Genomic DNA, 22,629 nt, shown 5'->3' on the forward strand with positions numbered 1-22,629 from the left:
CATACAATACATTCTAATATTTAGGATGGGGCTGACATTTGTATACATCCAGAAGATGTCACTGTGATAAAGTTGAAAACTTCAGCCCTTTAATTAGGGCACTTTGTTAAAACAAAAGTGGGGGTTTCCCTACATATTCCCTCATATATAGGCCTATATATAGTTGTGGTAATTTGAGAATGAAGCTGGGAACACCAAAATGACATGAAATAAATAAACCCTCTTCTAATAGTCGATGTTGGATGACAACAACTATTACAAGATTAAATATTTAAATTTAATTTCATACAGAATATTTCACGAGGATGTTTTACATCATTTAAACAAAATAATACATAATAAAAGTCATACGTATTATTATTATTATTATTAGTAGTAGTAGTAGTAGTAGTTAATAATAATAATAATAACAATAATAATATGTGTACAAAAACAACTTTTTCAGGATTAGTGGGAATGGGGGTGGGATAATAAAAGCCTTTCCCTCTTTACTGTTGGAAAACAAGCCTTTTTGGCTAATCTGCTGCCGAATCCAAGGTAACAGGAACACAAAGGCGGAGTTGGAAAAGTTTAACCAGCGGCTGGACAGAGGGGGTCTGAGCGCCAGTGTGGAGCCGCAGACACAGAGCCGGCGCCTCCCTCCCAGCACAGGCCAGCGGCCAGCCAAGCGCTCAGGGACAAGGGATGCGCAGATCTGCAGCTCCCACTGAGCACACCGCTTGATCAGAGGAGGGATAGCTCAACAAGTTGTGTATTTTGCATTTGAAATCGTACTGAAATGGAAAACAGCTGGAGGTGCCTGCGGGGGGTTTAAACATGTCCGAAAGTTGCTCTGTCAGCCCGGGCTGTTGCGCTCAGCGAGTCCTGCTGTTGGCCAGTAAGGGGGAGTGGGTCGCACTGGAACAGACTCTCAAAGCGCTGGACAAGGGAGACCCAGAGCTCTCCCAGCCTGAGGAGGTAAGGAAATACAGTCCATTAGGACATTCGTCAACAGATACAACTGTGTCTTTTTGGAGCAGAAACGCCACGCTTTATACATGCTGTAAACAGAGAATAGATTTGCTCTTGTTATATTATTTATTCCGACACAATGTAGAGTGTAATAAAGTTACATTTTCTGCAATGACAACTGTAGCATTTCACAATCAATGTTGCCTGCAGAACTGATACACAACTGCCACTATCTATAGGCCCCGGTTGAAATCAAGTTTACACAAAATCTACTTTTAATGCAAAGATATATCTTGTGGCCTGAAATTTGTTTTAAAACTTGTATTCTGTCGCAAACAATATATGCAATAATACAAATATGTTAGAATCAGTGGTTGTTTGTAAACCAACATTCTGAATTCCTTGAAATAGTTCATTCATATAATTACAAAATGTTATTAAGAAGAAAAGAAAATTGCACAGAAACAACCCATCAAAAGAGATAAATACAGGAAATACTCATCGCATACATTGCTACCTTAAAATCGTACAATTTTAAACATTGGTATAAGGCAGTGTGCTTGATGTAATGCATAAAGTTCTCTGAATTTTGAGATATGTGAGTGTGGATCATATACTGGACATTCTGAAGTTCAATGAATGAGTCTGAGACTTCTTGAAGACGTTCAGAAAGAGCCTTCATCAAATCCTGCCTCCAAAAATGTATGTCAGTTATTTCCTTTAATAAACTAAATGTCACTCATTGAAATGTCTGGTGATCTCACAGGAGTCATGGTTGACCCCGCTGATGATTGCTGTGAAGGAGAATCGGCTGTCCATAGTGGACAGACTGCTGGAGCTTGGAGCAAACCTCACTGATCAAACAAAGGTAAGGTCATTGATTTGTAAATAGTAATATTCATAATTGATTGATTTATGGATCTTGCAACAAACCCATCTGGTGAGAAAGACTGAATTATCAGGTGGAAGAGAATTTTCGAAAAGTCATATTTTTAGTCTTTCCTCCCTTGTTTTCAGTCATTGTTTTCAGGATTGTTGTGTGTTTTTATTCAGATTGTTCATTTTTGATTTTGAAAAAAAACATAGTTACATAAATAAATAAAATACATTATGCAAAACACCAATGCCTAGAAGGAGCTTGAAAGCACCTTGCTACACTCCAACAAGCTCATCCTTCTTCATTTTACGGTGCTGGACGTGAGAAGAATGCAAAGCTGAAGTTTATGTGAGGAAGGTGGGGGCACGGGGGTTGATGTTCCTCAAGGAAAAGGTCAGCAGCAGAAAAAGGGGAGGGGGGAGAGACAGACATAAAGCAGCCTAGATATAATACTGACCTTTAAATAGAAATACTGCCAATGAGTTCTCCCAAACTTGTGAAGTGCTTGCCCTGTTGCATGAGGAGTCTGCACAAACACAGCATGGCTTTGGCTGTGAATTCATGGTGAAGAGTTCAGTTTCAGACTACAAGTGTAAATTATAATGTGTAAAAACAATAGCCTTGACCAGAGTTTGTCCAGTTTTGGCAAATGCACCTGAAATACACAAGATTGTGCTCCAGATGGGACAGTGGTGGAAATCAAATTGTGTACAGTGCAAAAAAACACACTATGGAAGTGATTAAGGGCCTGACTGAATGGATTCACTTTTTCATGTTTTGTAGTTTGGTATTTTAAAAAGAATCAACAGTAAAGGCATACCGATATAGAAATGAATACTACAAAGTATTGAATGTATTACATTTGTATGCAAAACAAGACCACTCATCCCTTGAAAAAATAAAGTGTTTTGTTCTGAAAGGTATTATTTTTTCTTTCACTTTCTTAACCACAGGCCTTGAGTGTTTTTGTTAACACAGTAACTCTGCGCTACATGGGACAACAATGACGCAGAGAAAGAACAACAGACTCGGGCAGCCGGGTTATTGTTTCAGTCACTTCTCTTAGTCTATTTCATTGGCTAGACCACCCCCAGGAGTGCCGACATGATTAGACTACTTTTTGCTCAGCTGCACAAGCCACTACAGGGAAAGAAAGAGGGATTCTTTTATTTCCAAAGTAATAAAGACAGAATGGGTTTCTTGTTTGTAAATGCCAGCAACTCAGTGATTAAAAAGAAAAAAACTGAATGCTGCACTTGGCTTTAGTTCATCTTCTTATTTTTCTTCTCACAAATAAAGTAATGTATGATATTGGTATTATATGATTGTACAGTTCTTGAAATGTGCAACCGGTGAATTTCACTTTTAACAGGAGCAACAGCGTGTTTCATTTTGTTGCCTCGGGATTGGGATTGTAATTACTTGTTAAATAGTTTGGGATTACATGCGCTGTATCCTTTAAAAACTAATTTAACCAGGGATTACTCTGAGGAACTGGTGTAAAAACTATTAATAAGCATTGGGTGAGGAGTAAGAAGCGGTGTTAAATTTTGACAAAGTTCCAAAAGGTCATGTTTGATTAGCCTCCCAGGAAGGCTGGTCTGGGATGGACACAGTGCCTTTCTGTCTTCTCTATTATAATATAGAAAGCAAATGTCTTCAGAATAATACAAATTGAATTTGTAAGTATAACAAAACAACAATAACCGGGATATTGCTTAATCCCTAGTAACAATGTATTTTTAAAAAACAACAACACTATTTGCTCTCCAACTATCACATTTTGCCATGTATTCTGTGAGACACACTTTTTGTTCTAGATATTCAAAAAATACAATATCTGCACTTAAGAACTGTACTTAAGGGATTTTATTAATTGAAGGCCTTGGTAAATCCTTTATGGATGGCAGATCATGAGAATGAGCAATAAACAATAATGCAAATATCTTAACAAATCTGCTCTGATTGTAACAGGAACTTTTAATCTTGCACATGAAAATGGTCGTTTAATTTCATGTACTTTTCTAATAAAAACAAAGTATACTATAACATTTAATTTACTGCTCAAGGTATAATAGCTTTGGAAGCTGAAGTCCATTGTAAATGTTCCCAGATTGCACAGCTCCTCCTGGTACGTATTCGCAGTCTAACAGAAGGAAGTTGCAGATATCTCGGTTTTACTCAGGAGCCTGATAGGTTTTCCACTTGGTCACTTACAAAGAATGCATTCAGGACTCTGGCAAAGCCTGTGAAAGCAGACAACTGAAGAGGAAGCTCTGAACATGTAATATAATTATTCATATACTTGATAGTTCAGCAACTTTTGTCAAGGTCTGACAGTTTCACTAAGTTTCCTCATAACGTTCCTGGGCCTGTCTTTATTAACTGAAGAAGGAATTAAGCCACCAAAAGCAATTGGAATCTAAAGTGCAATTTGAAAGCAAATCACACTGTATGGTTTGTGTGCTGAATCCGTCTCTCTGGATTTTCTGATTTAATTAATATTGTAGCGTTGCATTCTGTTTAGTAAGGAGCATTCAGCTTTCCATTTCTAAAGGGGTAGATGTTATAGTCAGGGGTGGTAAAATGCTCGATACATTCAGTTTCCTCAGGACGAAAAGCAACCCCAACCTTAACAAAAGCCTAAGTTTACTTTTGTTTACCCTATTGTGTTCCTCCTCAATGTTCCTAAGGCAGTACATGACACAGCAGGAAGTTATTTGTATTTTACATTACGATAATTGATATCTCAAAGCAGAAAGACTGAACGTTTGATTCTGTGGCTGAAACTTCTGGTTGTTTTCCCCATTTTCCGCATCTCTATGCACAAGAAAGGCCATCCACTACATCAATCACTCTCTCAACCCTGGAGTGATGAAAGAAACTTAGATGGTCTTTACAAAGTTTTATTGCAGTCAGAACGAAATGGTTCCCACACCATCCCCTCTCTACCCCAGTGCTTGCCAAATTAAACCATTAGTGGTTTATTGCTATGAAGATCTTCCCAGTTCTCAGCTTGGTAGGCAGTCTACCAGCCTCCCACAACAAGCATAATTTTAGTACTTGTGACTTTTGTTGACCTTGGCTTGGGATCAAATCTAATACCTAGAACACTTCCAGTAGCCTTTTACCTCTCATTCTCCCCCTCCCCCCCCACCCCTCTGTCATATTAAGAACTTGTGTTTGATTGTCTAGGATGGCAGGACAGTTCTGCATGTGGCAGCAGCTCATTCCCGAGATGAAATTGTGAAGTTGCTGGTGAAGAAAGCTGACTCTAACGTGCTGGGAGGGGTAGGTGCTACTCGTGTGTTTCCTTTTGCTTTGTGCAAATTGATTTCCTCTATAAAGTGTAACAGTGACATCAAACTTATTTTTTTTTAAATATGTATATACTAGATCTTTAATGAGAGGTTTACAGTGAGGAAGTATTTGCTTGCCTGCATTAACCAAAGTAAATTGATTTTTTGAAATCATATTGTACAGCAGTAATTAAATCTTATTAAATGTTTTTATAAGAGACATTCTGAGTGTTCGTGCAATCTGACAGCGGTGTTTGAGAGACAGGGATGCAGGTTGACATACTAGGGGCAAATTGCTCCAGTGCAGCCTCTCAAAATGTAGAGCTATAATGTAGAACAATTTGCTGTTGTTGACTCTGCAGATTCAAGCCAAGATAATGATATACACATCTAGTTATCCTCTCAGTCCTGGTGCCTTCCACATGTTTATTTTTCTAACAAAGCTGTCTAAGCTGTAATGAATGGTTTAGAAATGCATTTATAGGTGAGATTTCTTCTTTTCTTTGATGCACTCATATATCCAGTGGAATGGTTTCGGTTACTAAGGAGGATAGATACATTGATTTATGAGGGAGTGTTTAAGGTTCTGTGGTTTTAGTTATGTGTTAATACAGATAAATATTCTGAACACTCTGTATAGGACTTTGCAGTAGAAGCAATAGTTGTATAAGAAGATGCACAAATGTAGGCAGATATTCTGGCATTTGTCAGCCTTGACTAAGAAAGAAGACAGATGTTTAGAAATCTCCAACAGAATGAGCTGTACCCCCTAGGAAGCCTGTTGACAATACCCTTTGGAAAAACAGTGATGCCTATAGACTTCAAAAAAGCCACAGAGGGAAAATCCGCTCATTTAAGCCTTCCAAGTAGGGCAGCTTCCTGCAGACTTGCTGAAAGGGCTGAAGGAGAGGTTACCCCACACTTAGAGCTGACTGTATGAACCAGAGATAAAGAGTGCATTCAGATACACTGTACAGTGCCAAAGCACTATTTTGGCCTGAATAAAATGTAAATCCTATTTGCATCTGCAAGACAAGAACCACCACTTGAAATGTACCACCAAATAGAACATCCCCTCCCCAGCAACCTACAGGAAGTGCGATAGAGATACAATTTCTACAACTGCGTATCTGAACGTTTGGACTCTTATTTTGCAACAGTTTTGGAGCATCTCCGTGCTAGATATCAATGTCTTTGGCTGTGCTTGTTGTCCATTTTTCAAGCGCAGTTTTTGATTGCAAAACAGAGATGCTTACTGGTGTCACCACTGCCTGTCATAGCCACCTGACTTTAACATTTCATCTTTCTCATTTCCACCTTGTCGTTTCCAGCCAAAGGACCAGCTGCCATTGCACTATGCTGCATCTCGACCCACGGGTGCCCAGAGCGTTATACAGACATTACTCAAGTTTTCCCACAAAGATGCTCGCCTGATACAGGACAAGGTAATGAGTAAGAGTAGTACAAGCAACTTGGTCCCATACACCTACAAGTACTGATAAAGTTACATTATAAGATTTGCATTATATGAACAGTGCATGGAGGATATTGTGTTTTATTGGGCTATAATTGTACTGTTTGGACCCCTGTCTCCTGCAGGAAGGCTGCATTCCTCTGTTTTTAGCAATAGAAGCTGGGAATATAGGAGTTGTCAAGGAATTCCTTGGAGCAATGACAGAGGCCCAGCTCAGAGCTCAGAGGAAGGTAAATAATTTGGACCACCTCTGAATTTCTTACTTTTATCTTCCCACGGTAGTTTTGTTCTACACTGCAGACGTGTCTCATTTTGTATAGCTTCAGTGATTCTGCTAAGTAATTTACCCTTCGCAAAAACGTGTTATCAGAGCGCATGGTGAGGCACTAATTCATGCTTTCAAATATTTGTGAGCTTGCTCCTCTATTAAAGAGCAACGTTCAGATCAATTTAAAATGGTGCTGTTGCTGACAGTACAGCTATCGAATTGTCTGTCAACTACTGCTTCTTTTGATCAGTGCGTGTTTGTTTGTGTTGTACAGCTGTACAAAGCAGTCAACTGTTCTGTTTAACTTCACAGTCACTGGAGTTGTCCCACATATCTTCCATTCAACATGACTGTACCCAACTTTATGCTTCCAAGTAACTCACAGCTCTTTCCTTCTTTCAGAGCCTATTTGAGTTGTGTCTCCTTTACCTGGGCAGGTGAGCTCCAGGTGTAGCTTAATTTAGCCTCCTCTTAAATAAAGGGTAATAATGATCATTGCTGGGAGGTACAGATATTATCATACAGTACTTTAAGTGGTGAATGGAAAAACACATTGGAACTGAAACTGAATTTAACTGAGACAGTCCATGAGCACATTGTTCTTGGTCAATATGTATGAAACCTAAGAGGTGAAAAAGCCCTTGATATTGTGTCCAGTGATTCTTATCTTTAAAACAGTGTTTTGTGCCATTGCCTTATTCTTCTTAGTTATCTAAGTTATCATTGATTGCCGTGTCCTGTTGTGTTTACATTTTAACAGTCTCATTCTGCACAAATGGATGGAGATGTCTTGATTAGTGTTTGGTAAACTCTTTTCCCTCATAAAAGTATGCTGTCTCATCTATTTTATTAGTCTATTTATCTGTTTTATGTGTCTTCAGGGGAGTGGTGATGCTGCTCTCCATGTTTGCTGCAGAAGGAAAGACGTGGAGATGGCCAAACTGCTAATGGAATACGGGGCCAGTGTAGATTTTCAAAACGTAAGCATTTATTGGTGGATCCTTGGCATGTCCCACCCCGGACAGAAGTATTAGCCTAAAGAGTAAATGCCGATACAATAAGGACACGTTTGTGAGATCCATATATCTTATGTAAGTGTGAATGCAAGTCTTCAGGAACATGCTAGAGACCGGTGCACAGAATGATGAATGTTCAATAAGCTCCTTTGACTAAGACACAACATGGACCCTTTTTTCAGTTTAAATTTGAAAATGTTTCCATTTTCTTAATGCAGGATGAAGGGCAGACTGCTCTTCATGTAGCAGCCTGGGAAGGAGATGAGGCCATGCTGAAATATTTCTACCAGTGCAAAGCCAACCCCAATATAGTAGACAAGGTATGAAGGAGGGTATAATAAAGAAATGTGGAAGGAAAATACACCTTAAAAGACACTTAATGTGGCTTAATGTGGCTAACCGAGTATTCTTTAGATAGTCTTAAACACTCTTTATATAATAAATATATCTCTTTGTGTGCCGTTCCCCAGATGGACAGATCTCCGTTGCATATAGCAGCAGAACGAGGCCACAGCAACGTTGTGGAAGTACTGACAGAGAAATTCAGATCCAATGTTTTGGCCCGGACCAAGGTACAGTACCAGGCTAATTCAGGTTAATGCCTCCTGAGTATATTTTTGTAACGTTGTCTTTGGTTCAAGCTGATTTCAGGTTAATCTGAAGTCATTGTATGTATGAATTCAGATCTTTACATGCAAAATCAGTAGAGCATTCCTTCATTATGGTCTCAGATATCAAATTTAGTATCTGTTATACTGATTCGAATGCCATGCAGGTTCAGGTCTGTTGGTGGATGTTGCTATGGTATTGAGCGGCCTCACTGGGCAGCTGCTTAGTAGGGCTATATATACATGGTACAATTCAATCTAGTAAAATCGACCTTGTTAACAAACTGGAATTCACATAACGTTGACTCAACCTGAGCCCATTTTGTTCAGTCACAGGAACCAGTGTTTCTCTTGCAGGATGGCAGTACGCTGATGCACATAGCCTCCCACTGTGGCCATCCAGAAACTGCGCTGACATTCCTGAAGAAAGGGGTTCCTCTGCACATGCCGAACAAGGTAAGCTATACGACAGACAGGGATTTAATATCGCCGATGCATTATACTGAGTTATAATCATCATTACTATTACATACCTCATTTTCAGGACCCATTTGTGTCAAAGAACATCTAGATGTTATAGAGAAAGCATAATTTAAGAACCTGACATGTGAAGAAAATTCCATCGTATCTTCAACAGGAATTTGGGTCTCGTGGGTTTTATTTCAAGACTTAGTGTTTATTTTAAGAATTTATTTCTCTCTTCCCCCAAATTGAAGCAAACATTTTCAAGTGGGCACCTGTGATTCACTGCTATTTTACAATTTTCCTGTTCCACTCACTGACCCGACACATTATGCTGTGCTTTCCCAGACCGGAGCAGTGTGTCTCCATACGGCTGCCAAGAGGGGCCACACTGCCGTGGTGAAGGCCCTGCTGCAGAAAGGGGCCCACGTGGACGCCACAACCAAGGACAGTTACACTGCCCTCCACATCGCCGTGCAGAGCTGCAAGCCGCTGGTGGTGCAGACCCTGCTGGGCTTCGGGGCACAGGTCCAGCTGAAAGGAGGGAAGGTTTGTTTTGTATATTTGCTCAGGTTATTAAAATTGATGTTTTTTAATACACATATCATTGTTCCACCTGCTTCATATAAGGACAAAGAACAAGACATATAATACAGACAAAAAATACAGTCTGTTTGAATATAAGCCATATTTTTATGTGGTATGTGATCAATCATGCATGTACAATCTTTGGCCCTGTGGCTCTGATTGCTGTGCCCCTGTGTCCAGGCCGGGGAGACCCCTCTGCATATTGCTGCCAGGGTGAAGGAGGGCGAGAAAGCGGCGGAGATGCTGCTGAAGAGCGGGGCGGATGTCAACGACGAGCAGGAGGTTCGGTTTGGGATTTCAGGTTCATTCGGGGAATCCAAACATATGTAGGATTAGAAAGAGAAGTAAAGACAAGAAAGTTCAATTCACCAACGCACAGGGCTTTGGTGGGCTGTATGAATCTTGGTGAAGGAAATAAGTTTACAAATGTCCTCCATAGGCAAGTCTTGAAATCAGCTTTTAATTTGCTTTAATTTGCTAAGAAAAAACAATCTTGAAGGTATTTTGAGTTTTGAGACAATCAAACATTGAAAATCAGTACGTACCTCCCTCCGTGATTGGATGACCAGCTGCTAAACCTGTGCCATTACTGACTAGGACAGCGCTCTGACCCCTGCCGGTCTTTTCTGTAGAACGGGGAGACGGCCATGCATATTGCAGCTCGCCACGGTAGCCTGAGGATGATGCAAGCTCTGATCGAGGAAGCAGGGGACCTGACCTGGAAGTCTAAGGTTGTGACATGTACTCCTGTGATGTAAAACATGTAGTGATTAATACCTCACATACTTTGTGTTTTGACAAATACAACTAGTATTTCCTGAATTAAATACCTGTCTGTCTGTCTGTCTCCAGGCAGGGGAGAACCCTTTGCATATTGCAGTGCGCCACTGCCACGCTCATGTTGTTCAGGAGATACTCACCTATCTGGACAGTGAGAGGAGCCCCGGAGAAGCTGTGACCTGTGTCAGCCAGGACAACCAGGTGAGGTGGCCAGAGAGATGGTGTGTGTGTGTGTGTGTGTGTGTGTGTGTGTGTGTGTGTGTGTGTGTGCGTGTGAGTGTCTGTCCACGGCCTGGATTAGATCAAATCTGATTCACCTGACAATTGTAAATTACGTACCTAGTACTTTTTGCCATCTTCTGGAAACTACAAGGAGCAAGTGCCATCCTGTGGTTGGGAAGTGCCATTACACTGTGAGTATATTCAGGCAAAGTTAATTTAGTTCTATTAAAAAACTGTTTGTAGGATGGAGAGACACCCTTGCACCTGGCAGCTGAAATTAAGAAAGAAATGACACACTGTGAGGGGGAAGACACACGCATCATCAAAATCCTCATGGAGTACGAAGCTGACATCACTGCCGCAACCAAAGTGGTAATGCCCTGAGGGGGACTCTGTTCTGTACTGTGGGAAAGAGGATTGTTTTTTCTTCTCAAATTCCTGTATAACTGTCCCTTGAGTCACACCTGCTATATCAATAAAGTTTCTGCCTGTCTTGCTGTCTTAAAACCAACCTTAAAAAGCAGGCAATTATTTCACACACATGCAAAATCCAATCCAATATTTATCAGCAGTGTTTATCTCTATAGAGGTAGATGTCAAAGTTAACTGTGATATTGAAAAAAAATGATCAAATCAAACAACTGTAACACTTTGAAGGAGGGCAGATATGAATTGAAAGAGTTACATAAAAACGGTATCTATAATTTCCAGGACACAAATCATTGAAATGTATGACTACTTGGTTTGTTTGGTGTTTTGGGATTGTTGCAGTGTGGGGAGACTCCCCTGCACTACTGTGCCAGGGTGGGCAACACAGCTGTCCTCCTGGAGATGCTGCAGAACTTCAAATCCAGCCGACTGCAGCAAGCCATCAACAAGCACAGCAAGGTACGGTATATCACCTCTCTGCTCACATATGTTGTACACGCCATGTTTGTCCTTTCCAGAAGTGAAGAGAAACTTATCATCAAAAGAAAGACAGGCCAAAGACCCATGAAGAGATCTGAGGGAAATCTTAACCAGTTGTTTTTGATATTGATACAGAAAGAGGAACTCAAAAAATAAATAATAGTAAGTGGTCATGGCACTATATAGGCAGTGAAACTCTAAATACTATTTCTCGATTTATGTGAAAGATAGTTAAACCTTGCTGCTCATATGGTGTGTTTTGCATAATATAAAAATGAAATACACTTGCTATTATTTGTGTGTATTTGTTGTAACTTGTCCCTGGGGTGTTGGGATAGAATGGCTGGTCCCCCTTGCTGCTGGCCGCAGAGCAAGGCCATACCGAGATTGTCAAGATCCTGCTGCAGAACCACGCTAGGGTTGATGTCTTTGATGAAGTAAGAGATCAGTTTTAACTCTAATATCATTACAATGAATCAATGTTCCAAGTTTCATATTACTCAGTTTCATTGTCTGGAACTCTATAAGATACCCACAAAGTTCTTGACCTCAGTTTGACTTGACCCTTGACCCTTGACCCTTGACAATGGTTTGTTTAGAATGGCAAGGCTGCCCTCCACCTGGCAGCAGAGAATGGTCATGAGGAGATTGTGGATATCTTGCTGTCACACAAAGCCTTTGTCAACGCCAAAACCAAGCTGGGCATGACGCCTCTCCACTTAGGGGCACAGAATGGGTACAACAAGCTGGTGAGGCTGCTGGTGGAGACACACATGGCCAGCATTGATGCCCTGTCTTTGGTAAGATTCCTCAAGGCCTTGTTCATTTGTGTTCTTCTTTTATGTATCTCTCACTATTCAGTTGGGTGACACATTACAGCTTTATATTTCATTTTATTGGCTCCTTTTGAGAACACTAAAATCTGCTGCTATGTGAATGTTTCTGGGCTGTATTTAGTGTTGGGTGGAACTTTCCTGTAAAATGTTTAATATTATATTCAAATTATTATTCAATGCATTGTGAGTGTAATAAATATATATCCTCAGGTGTTACAGGTCACACAATGGGTTTCGGTAACCAACATATAATTTACCTCTCATCTGTAAATCAGTTTTAAAGATACTACTAAGTCATATATGTAAAATATGCAGTTTTTAACTCACTTTCCCTGTGTTCATAAAAGTTTATCTGGTCTGCAGCTTAAAAGACAGAATTGTTGTGTTGTCTCTTCTAGAGTAAACAGACACCTCTTCACCTTGCAGCCCTCAACGGGCAGTTGGACGTGTGCAACAGTTTGCTGAACATGAAGGCTGATGTCAATGCCACAGACATTGTGAGTATGACCTGTGAGCCATGAGGATGGATAGATTTTTTTATGATCAGTACACATGCAAACCACGGTTGACTTATCGAGGGATCTTGTCACAGTTTTTGTGTTTTAACCCATAGGAACCCATTCTGATATACGTGTAAATAGGTAAATTGGCTAAACCACTTTGGTCACATTGTGTACAATTTTGTAAACCACTTCTATCAGGCATAAATACTTAAAGGGACAAAATACGGTAACTCCGAATAAGTCATGTTCTGAGGCTCTTGGTGACTAGGCGTGCCCTGTGCATTAGTCTCTGTGATGATACAGGGCCTTTCCTCTGCAGCATGGACAGAGCCCCCTGCACCTCGCAGCAGAGAACGACCACTCTGAGGTCGTGAAGCTCTTCCTGAAGCACAGACCTGAGCTGGCTACCCTGGCCAACGTGGAAGGGGCCACCTGTGCCCACATCGCCGCCTCCAAGGGTAGCGTGGCCGTCATCAAGGAGCTGCTCAAATTCAGCAAGGGTGGCATGACCTCGGCGCACAACAAGGTGAGTTCCTGTAAAGAGACAATGTGTCTGTGTGCAGTGAAGTCAAGATCCAAGCTCCCAACTCAAGCATTCAGGTCTGGACTGTTATGAGGCTGACGTTTTGCTTCCTCTAAGCAAGTTTATCTCTTTATGAAAATCAAGTATAATCAATTTGGAGGAGGAATGAAGATAAGAGATTGCAAAATTGAGGTTTAAAGTGTAGCTGTTCAGACTTGGGGGAAAGAGAGGTATCAAGTAACATATTGCATCTATAACTACCAACCATAAGCTGACACTTATCTGTTTATTATCACATTACAGAATTATTGAAAGCTTTTAAACTGTAATACAAGCCAAATGAACAGGAGACTGCAGACAATCTGAATTGTGGGAAAATTAGTGCATAATTTAATCAACTAGGTCAACTAGGACACATTGTTTCAAATCAATACACAATGGGTATTCTGCTCATTCTGATTGGAGTGGAGTCTGTTGTGTTTCTTTAACTCCCGTGGTTTCCAAAATGACACCCTGTGAATGGAAAAGCAGGAACAGTAATTCAAATCTCAGGGGAATCTGTGGAATTTGCAAGTGGAAACATAGAAAAATGCATTTGGAGAACATCTGTGAAAAGGTCAGGATAATATCCCCTAGTGTAATATGGAGGGGAGATTATGGTTTCATGGATTTTTAGAAGTCAGTCTCTTGCAGTTAGTATTTATTTTCTTACTGCAATTTAATTAAATAAGATAACCAAACTGAAGAGCAGAAAGGAAACACTTTGGTGCTTTGATATACTTTAATAAAGCCGAGTGTATGTTTTTAGTGTACTTGTGCACTGGCAGTGCTTTATGATTTAGCCAACCTTACACTGGGGTTGCCCTTGAAGCCGAATGTTTTGGGATTCTGTATTTGTTTGGCTCCTTCCCAGACGAATGGCTCGAGCCCAGTGCACTTGGCAGCTGCCGGAGGTCACACGGAGGTTGTGAAGGTTTTGCTGGAGGCCGGAGCTTCAGCTGCTGAGGAGAATGCAGTGAGTGAACTTGCTTCATAATACTGTGAGAACAGGTCGAGGCACTGAGAGATTTGACTTTGGGCTGGCTTCACAGAGACTAATGCAATCGCTTAATTAGCTCTTCAGAGTGATAAGGTATTCCTGTATCAGTGCCAGCCCAAGTCTGAGAGTACTGTCTGAATTTCAAGTACATAATTTATGGCTATATTTTCTGTGTAAATACACCTCCATAAAGGCTTTAAAATCGAGGTAGCGAGATAAACAAAATATAGAGTATAAATATAGAAAGCATTGGTACCATAGCAGGAATACAGAAAGATGTTTGAGATTTATATTTGATATTTTCTGTGCTCTGCCATGTATGACATTTTGCATACTGTATGTGTCACTCTGTATTCTTCACATAACACTTTAATACCTTTATGTGTTCTTTTCCTGTAGGAAGGAATGACTTCTATTCATTTAGCTGCCAAGAATGGGCACACGCATGTGCTGGATGTGTTGAAGGACAGCATTTCCTTTAAAATTACCAGCACCAAGGTCCCAACTTATCTTTGCTCTACTTATCCATTTTCATTAGTGACTACTCAACAATGACTTGATTAGTTTTGTTACGAATTCTGTCTGGTTGAAGTTGTGTTTGATTTTGACTTGATCTTACTTTACAGTGGAATCTGTATATATTTACATTGTATCAACACTGATTTTTGAACAGCAATAAAAGGTTCTGAACCATGTCTCTCTATATTTCTAGTGATAGTAGTTCCATAATTCATCAGTTTAACACATCACAACATAATTCTGAGGTGAATGTGGAGTGATCTTAAATTACATCATTATAGGTCAATAAAATAATATCTGAGTAGCATGATAGTGTATCACAATTACTCATTGTCTACATAAATGGGTAGCTTAAAACTGTGTCCTTTTTTAGGTAGTTAACTGTCTTTTTTTCCTGTTCCCCCTTGTAGACAGGCCTGACTGCACTCCATGTGGCGGCTTCCTTTGGCCAGGTGGACTTTGTGCGTGAGATTCTCACTAAGGTGCCCGCCACGATGTGCAGTGAAGCCCCCCGGAGCGCCACCGAGGGACTGCCCAGCCGAGAGCGGCCTGCCGAGGTTTCAGACCTAAATATACACCCTGCCCCTGGTTGAATGACACATCTCAGCTCCCTTTTATTATAATCATTAGTATTATCATCATTATCAATATCATTCCTTTTTTTGTGACGTCCTGTTCAGGCTGTTCTCTGAACTGTCTCCCTCCCTCAGTCAGGGTTTACCCCCCTCCACCTCGCCGCACAGTCTGGTCATGAAGGCCTGGTACGGCTTCTGCTCAACTACCCCGGAGTGCAGGCCGACGCAGAGACCAGCCTACAGGCAAGTCACTCAGTGGGTTGGATTCAGGGAGCACAGGTTACTTATCTCAGCACTCACTAGAGAGTAAAGGGCTTTTAATGGTACAATGTCATAATGCACTGCTGAAACAGGGGTGTTTGACATGGACGAAGCAAGCTCCAAAATGTATTATTCCAAATGTTAGGAGGGTGTAGTGACTATATGAAAATATATATTATGTCTGGAGGCACCTATTATTATGTTTGACAAGTACAATGAAAAATTAGGAATAATATGTTTGCCTCCAGAAGAAGGGTGTTTAAATCGCAGTTGACTGGTATGTGTAGGTGAAAATGCACCTGTTGCAGCAATCAGACATACTTATCTACAGGTTCACTGCCAAATTCAGTGTTGATCTGTCGAGGGAACATTTAGAAGAGGCATGTTTGGGAATAGACATGGATGTCATTAGTGTGTGTTGGTGTTTGCCAGTGAGTGTCTCTCCTCACTGTGCTCTCCCTCCGCAGGGCTCGACTCCTCTGCACCTGGCTGCTCAAAATGGCCACACAGCAGTGGTGGGGCTCCTGCTCAGCAAGTCCACCTCCCACCTGCACCTGAAGGACAAGCGGGGCCGCACCTGCCTCCACCTGGCGGCTGCCAGTGGTCACATCGACATGGTCAGGGTGCTGCTGGGCCAGGGGGCTGAGATCAATGACACAGACAAGGTGCGAGTAACACCAGCATTGAGAGGGAGAAGGCACTGGGTGATGTTTCATTCTGCCTTGCTTGGAAACTGCAGCATGGACTCTTTTGTTCAGGCTTTATCTTTAATGACACTGGTTGTGCTGCTGGTAGTGGTAAATATGTAGTCGTGATTCACAGGATTTACCATTTCTTTTGTAATCTAGTACAAGAGGAGATGAGGTACCTTCTTTTTCATTGTCTTAGAACATGCACTGACCCCAATTTCTTTCAGGAAACATGGCTTCACAGACATATCAAAAATAGAATTGTGAAGCTTTATTTTAGGTGGCCCTGGGGGAAGAAATCAAAGAACAATAGCTAGGAGTAAGCAGGTTTATATGAGGTAAGTGAAGCAAAACTCACAAATTCCATTGATACTTGTTTTTCTTCCCACCCTAAGAACGGCTGGACGCCCCTGCACTATGCAGCAAAGTCTGGTTCCCTGGAGATGGTGCGCTTCCTGGTGGAGAGCGGAGCCTCGGCCCGGCTGGAGTGTAAGGAGGGCAGGACGCCCATTCAGTACGCCGCTGAGGAGAACCACCAGGACACCGTCAGCTTCCTGCTCCGGAGAAACAACAACACCCTCAAACTGGTGGAGGACAGGAAGGCAGGCCATGTTTCTCTATTTCTCAATGCACACAGACACAAAGCAGGGCTGAGCTGATAAGTAAAGCAAAACTGAACTTCCATTTTAAAGGACAGGTCTTAGTAGTTCTGAAATTATGTTTCTGTGTTGTTATAGTGCTTAGGTAAGATACAGACCACTCTTCCAGATCAAATCCATCATATAAGCAAGTTATGTAAAATTGAAAACTTACCAAATAATGTCAAACAAGCATTTTATCTCTCTCGATGCGTCAGAAGTGTCGTGTTATAACATCCTATTGAGCAGAAAAAGCATGAATCACCAGATTTTTCTTCCCCACGGAAGTATTGTACATCAGAAGAAAATGTTGAATACAGCTTAAATGTGATCTAAGCGATTCAGCACTGCACTGTTCAGAATTAATTATAGCCCATGCCCAGTAGTTTTTGCTAAATTGACCTACGACTTTGCACCACAAGATGGCAGTGTAAATTAATAAAGCGACAATATGCTGATACAGGGACATATTGCCATCACAGTAACTTTAATCATTATGTGACCAATAGTCACACCAAATGTTTAACACCATTTAGAAAGGAACATTAGAGGATATTATAGAATGTCAATATCACCTTAGTTTCAGGGCACCATTTGTGGAATCAGTGGAAATATTACATACATTTACGCTGACACTTTTTGTTTTATTCCATGTTGGTTTTTTTCAGTTTATTTTTGACCTAATGGTGTGCAGCAAGTTGAATAACAACACTGTGATCGAGGACTTTGTGCTGCACTCCCCTGCACCTCTGGACACAGCAGTCAAACTCTCGCGCGCCTTTGGCCTGACTGCGCTGAAGGAGAAGGAGCGCTCCATGGAGCTCCTGAATGCAGCCAAATACTGCGAGGGCATGGCCACAGAGCTCCTCACTGTCGCATCGGGGGGCAAGAGCGCCGGCTACATCCTGCGGGCACTGGATCAGCGCAACACAACCATGCTAGACTGCCTGATTGAGGGCCAGCAGAAGGACGTGGTGGCCCACCCCGCTGTGCAGAAATACCTTACAGAGGTGTGGTACGGGAGTCTTAAGTGGGCATCCTGGAAGATAGTCCTCCTGTTCTTCTGCCTCCTGGTCTGTCCACCTCTCTGGTTGCTCTTCTCCCTGCCACTGAAGCACAAGTTCAACAAGATCCCCATCATGAAGTTCATGAGCCACCTGGTGTCCCACATCTTCCTGCTGGTGCTCTTCATTCTCACCATCGTCTACCCCCCGGTCAACCCCATCTATCTGGGCAATCTGCTGCCTGGCTGGAACGAGTGGCTCCTTCTCGCCTGGCTTTCAGGGATGCTGGTGTCTGAGCTGACGCACCCAGGCGAGCGGGCCGGTCTCGCATGGATCCGAGTCCTAGTCCTGGGATTCTCGGCTGTGGCTTTCTTCTGTCACTTGCTGGCTTTTGCCTTCCACTCCCCAGACCATTTTCACTGTCTTTTTGCCCGCAACATCTTCTTAGCTGTAGCCATGACACTCAGTTTTGTGCAGTTCCTGGAGTTCCTGACCTTTCACCACCTGTTTGGTCCCTGGGCTATAATCATCAGGGACCTCATTAAAGACCTTGCCAGGTTTGCAGTCATCCTGGTTCTCTTCCACACTGCATTCACCATGAATCTCTGCGCGGTCTACCAGCCAGTCTACCCAGTGGATTTCTCGTCGGGCAATGGAACTGCAGATGTCAATGGCACAAAGATACAAACCCCCTTGGAGATATCTATCAAGCTGTTCTTCGCCCTCTTTGGGCTGATAGATCCCGACTCAATGCCATCCCTCCATCGGTCGCCCGCTTTCACGGGTGTCATCACACACTTTGTGTTTGGAATCTACTTGGTGGTGACAGTGATCGTGCTGGTCAATCTGCTGATCGCCATGATGAGCGACACATATCAGCGCATCCAGGCACAGTCTGATACCGAGTGGAAGTTCGGCAGGGCAGTCCTAATCCGGGACATGAATCGGAAATCTGGCACGCCATCCCCTTTCAACCTCTTCACCAACCTCTTTTTCTACATCAAGATGCTCTGCAAACACGGAGGTATCTGTATATTTTCCTCTTTCTTTTTGTGTAAAGTCCTTAGCAACAGTTTCACAATCAAATATCAATGCATAGCTGAGAAAAAGCAGGAAGTTACTGAGAAAGTACGGTGTGTGAAAATTGTGTAAAAACCAGGACTTCCTTTGGGTTTCCCTGTGTTGTAATCTATATATACCACAAAATCAATCCAAAACGTTCCTGAACTGAGCTTAGTTCAAGTCTTCAGCCTTACTTTAAATAAGTTAATTTATTTTGGGATATTCAATGTTTACATTTGTACCCAACCTCAAATCTAATTAGCATGATTCACGATAGGAATTTGCATTTCATACCTTTTATGTCCAAGACATCACCTTATAAATCTTTCTCGTTCTTTGTTGTTGCAATAAAATAAATGTTTTGACAGGAGCCCATGCAAATCTGCTTTCTCAGAAAGTGTAACAGTCACTCATATACTATCTAGTTTGTTTGTGGTGGTTTTAAAGCCCTGTGTTGCTCAGGAAAGATCTGCTCGTCTGAAGGCAGAGAGCTGATGACAAATGAGGAGGACCTGGAAGCCATCTCAGACACCCGCTCCCTGGACCTGCTGGCTCACACATCTGTCGGCTGGATGAGAACCAACAAGAGGAGCCAGATCTCCCCAGAGGGCACGTACACCCTTCATCGTCACTATCTGTGTGTTTGACATCGCACTGTTGTCTAGTGCAGTGTTTCCAAACTCCAGCACAGGGGACCATCCAAAGTCTATCTATCAAACATCTATCCTGTTATTTTAAAACTGCTTTACATTCCATTAAAAACACCCCCCTGTTCTGGGAGCGAAATTGGCTCTGGGAATTAATACATGTGCACCACTTGTCTGCTTTCTGTTTTCTGTACAAACGTAAAAGGTGCAAACCTGGGTGGTTAGTGAGTTCCTAGAATTAATATCAGGGATGAATTCCCTACACTTACTGTGGTTATATAATTTTCTTTACATCTTTTGAACAAAATAAAAAAAGAACACAGGATGTTTTTCTAGATTAATGTTTTTTTTAGATACTTTATTTAACATGAACCTGAGTGCTTGAATAATATATATACATTATACCTTGTTTGGAGTATGCCCCACACCTTTGGTGCATAGAACAGGGCCTTTTTACATACATAGTTTGTTTGGCATTCAACACTCCTGTGACAGAAATCTGACAGTGCTGCTGTTTGTTTTGTAGGCGGCTTTATCCTGCCCTCCAGACAGAGTGGGCTTGTGCACATAGATGAAGTGACTGACTGGCAGGTGGTGGCTCTTCGATACCTGGCCCTGAAAGGTCAAACTGATGGAACACTGCTGGAGAAAGAATCCTCTCCCAATATGAAACCCACTGTGGTGCGTTTAAAAATTTCCACCGACACAAATATTTCAGATTGCATCTCACGACCAGAATGATGCTTAATGTTTCAGTGTTATGTTATCTCTCATCTCTGCCTTTCATGCAGACAGCCCTGCAATCTGTATGATATAAGCATACTTGGAAGTCCAAAATTAGGCCTTCCTGTCAGGACAAACCTTCTTGCCAACACCTTACGAGACCCAGTCTGAGGCTGTCAGTACGTCCTGTGATTTTTAGTAATGGCACAAAACGAAATAGAAGAGGAAAGCCACTGTACTGCCTACCAGTGTTGCAAGCTCATTTCCACAGCTCTTCAATGCTGATTAAGAAGCTGATAATGTATATTAGTGTAACCTTTGCAAAGCATCAACAGGAAACTCAAGGGTGCTGATAAGTTTCCTGTACATCAAATAGTGGATGTCAAATCGAAGGGGGGGTTTGGTTATGTAGTGTTGGTTATGTATGTATTTAACACTTAAATCTGAAGATAATTCTGAATATTCTTTACCCTGTATTATTTAGAACACTGTCACTCACTGACTCACTATGCTATACACATTTCTCTAACAGGACAAGATATGTAGCATTCGCTTATATATTGTATTTTCTGTTCCCACTTTACTTCCTTTAGTCGATGTAGCTTATTTGCTCTAAGGGATGCCAATGTAATCATTCGATCGGTTCTACACGGTGCTCGAGATGTGGTCTGTTGAATCAGGTCACATGACTTATCTTCTGTTTAAGTTTGTTTTGCTGAGCTGTGCATTAGGATATTTATTATCCCTGCTCATTCTCCTTCCCACCTGTACTGTGTTTGTTAAATATGTCTGTGACTTAGCTGCCATTATGACCACAGACAATTTTTTTATGCCTTTTGAGCACTTTTCTCAATAATACAGACATTTGAGTCATCATGACAGGTCATGTGACCACCTCCAACCCTGAAGAATGACATCTCATTACTTACATCTTCATTTTGTAAACATACGCCATTTGGCCTCACATTGTGTTTGTTTAGAAGTGCAAAGCTGAATGATGTACATTTTGTAGTAATAAAGTGCATTATCCTTCTTAATAATAAAAAAAGTAATTGTATATTTAATGCATGCATTTTTATTTGTGTATTTCTCTGAGCTTCAATTTAACTTCACTTTTGAATGGCTGCTGATACCTTGGTAAGATTAGAGGTCTTTGTGGTGTGTTCTCAGTACAAAACCTTCTGCCCTGTGCAACTTGCTACCAGCAAGAAGCTGTGGTTTGCCTTATATATGTCATCACCTTTCAATTTTCCACTCTTGATATGCACAAACCCTATACAAAACACCCAGAAAGCATATGGTGCTCTAGTTAAGAAATTATTAGCTTACACTTGTCCATAAAATACAGCACATTTCTTCAAGTAAAATTCAGGAAATATAAATAGTTATTTAAATCTAAATGGAAGAAATAGGGAATACTTACATTTTACATTAAGTAAAATCTAAAGAGTAAAGGCACAGGTGACCTTTCCTGTGTAATAAAATGTAATGATACTCTATTACATTGCTATTACTATTATACAATGTAGTAATAGCGCAAATGCCCAACATTTATTCCATTATATTTAATCTTTAAACAGCACAATAATTCTGTCAGACAGTAGCCTCTATGTGACTTTTTCTGTTACAAAAAGCATGATAAGACTATGTTGGTTGAACAAATATAACCCTAGTGCTATTGCTGAAAACTTGCAAAACTAAGACTCATTAAAAACAAAATAAAAATCTACTTTTGCCAACATATGCAATATCCACTTTTAAGACCTTTATAGGCCACAGCAATAGCTGCTTTCTGCATATTTCTAACAGTGAATAATGTTTCCAAGCATGAAATGCCTCAGAATATGTTCATTTACATTTACAGCTTTTAAAACTGACAGCATAGTTTTCACATTTAATGCATTTAATTATTTTTTGCTGCATAGATTTGCCAAGTAGCAATAAAAGTGGCATTACCTAAAGATTTATTTGATAAAGGCCTAATGCAGCAGTTTCGAAATGTGACCTATACAGAAATCCAGAGAACTGAGATATCAGAATATAGAATTTAGAAGTTGGAAATGTTGAAAAGGTTACAAATGCAATGAGGCAATCTGCTTATCGATTTAGTGACCTTATGAAGCCGTATTTTGAATTATCCTATTCTCTCAGCCTTC

General features: G+C 41.1%; 1 protein-coding gene and 1 long non-coding RNA gene across 3 annotated transcripts in view; one reads left to right on the forward strand and one right to left on the reverse strand.

Annotated features, from left to right (window-relative positions):
* Positions 1 to 596: 596 nt before the first annotated feature.
* trpn1 (transient receptor potential cation channel, subfamily N, member 1) lies at positions 597 to 21,512 on the forward strand. The gene is made up of 28 exons (XM_066715817.1): positions 597 to 957; positions 1,718 to 1,819; positions 5,024 to 5,119; positions 6,459 to 6,572; positions 6,727 to 6,831; positions 7,751 to 7,849; positions 8,104 to 8,205; positions 8,356 to 8,457; positions 8,851 to 8,949; positions 9,304 to 9,504; positions 9,724 to 9,825; positions 10,176 to 10,274; positions 10,396 to 10,524; positions 10,789 to 10,917; positions 11,317 to 11,433; positions 11,793 to 11,891; positions 12,054 to 12,254; positions 12,689 to 12,787; positions 13,113 to 13,319; positions 14,230 to 14,331; positions 14,755 to 14,853; positions 15,285 to 15,431; positions 15,585 to 15,692; positions 16,178 to 16,375; positions 16,795 to 17,001; positions 17,706 to 19,065; positions 19,566 to 19,712; positions 20,277 to 21,512. The coding sequence occupies exons 1-28, from the start codon at positions 817 to 819 to the stop codon at positions 20,489 to 20,491; spliced, it is 4,926 nt and encodes a 1,641-aa protein (XP_066571914.1). The 5' UTR covers positions 597 to 816; the 3' UTR covers positions 20,492 to 21,512.
* Positions 13,694 to 22,629, reverse strand: part of LOC136760423 (uncharacterized) — a 32,630-nt gene continuing 23,694 nt past the window's right edge. Inside the window, exons 2-5 of one of the 2 annotated variants that reach the window (XR_010820202.1) lie at positions 17,213 to 17,275; positions 16,758 to 16,953; positions 14,169 to 14,314; positions 13,694 to 13,829 (exon numbers count right to left, since the gene is read on the reverse strand). This is a non-coding gene — a long non-coding RNA (uncharacterized LOC136760423). Of the gene's footprint in view, positions 13,830 to 14,168; positions 14,318 to 16,757; positions 16,954 to 17,212; positions 17,276 to 22,629 lie in introns of both variants that reach the window. The other variant, XR_010820203.1, reaches the window with a different exon arrangement.

Source organism: Amia ocellicauda, chromosome 10, assembly GCF_036373705.1.
Source record: "Amia ocellicauda isolate fAmiCal2 chromosome 10, fAmiCal2.hap1, whole genome shotgun sequence".
In the NCBI taxonomy this organism is placed as follows: domain Eukaryota; kingdom Metazoa; phylum Chordata; class Actinopteri; order Amiiformes; family Amiidae; genus Amia; species Amia ocellicauda.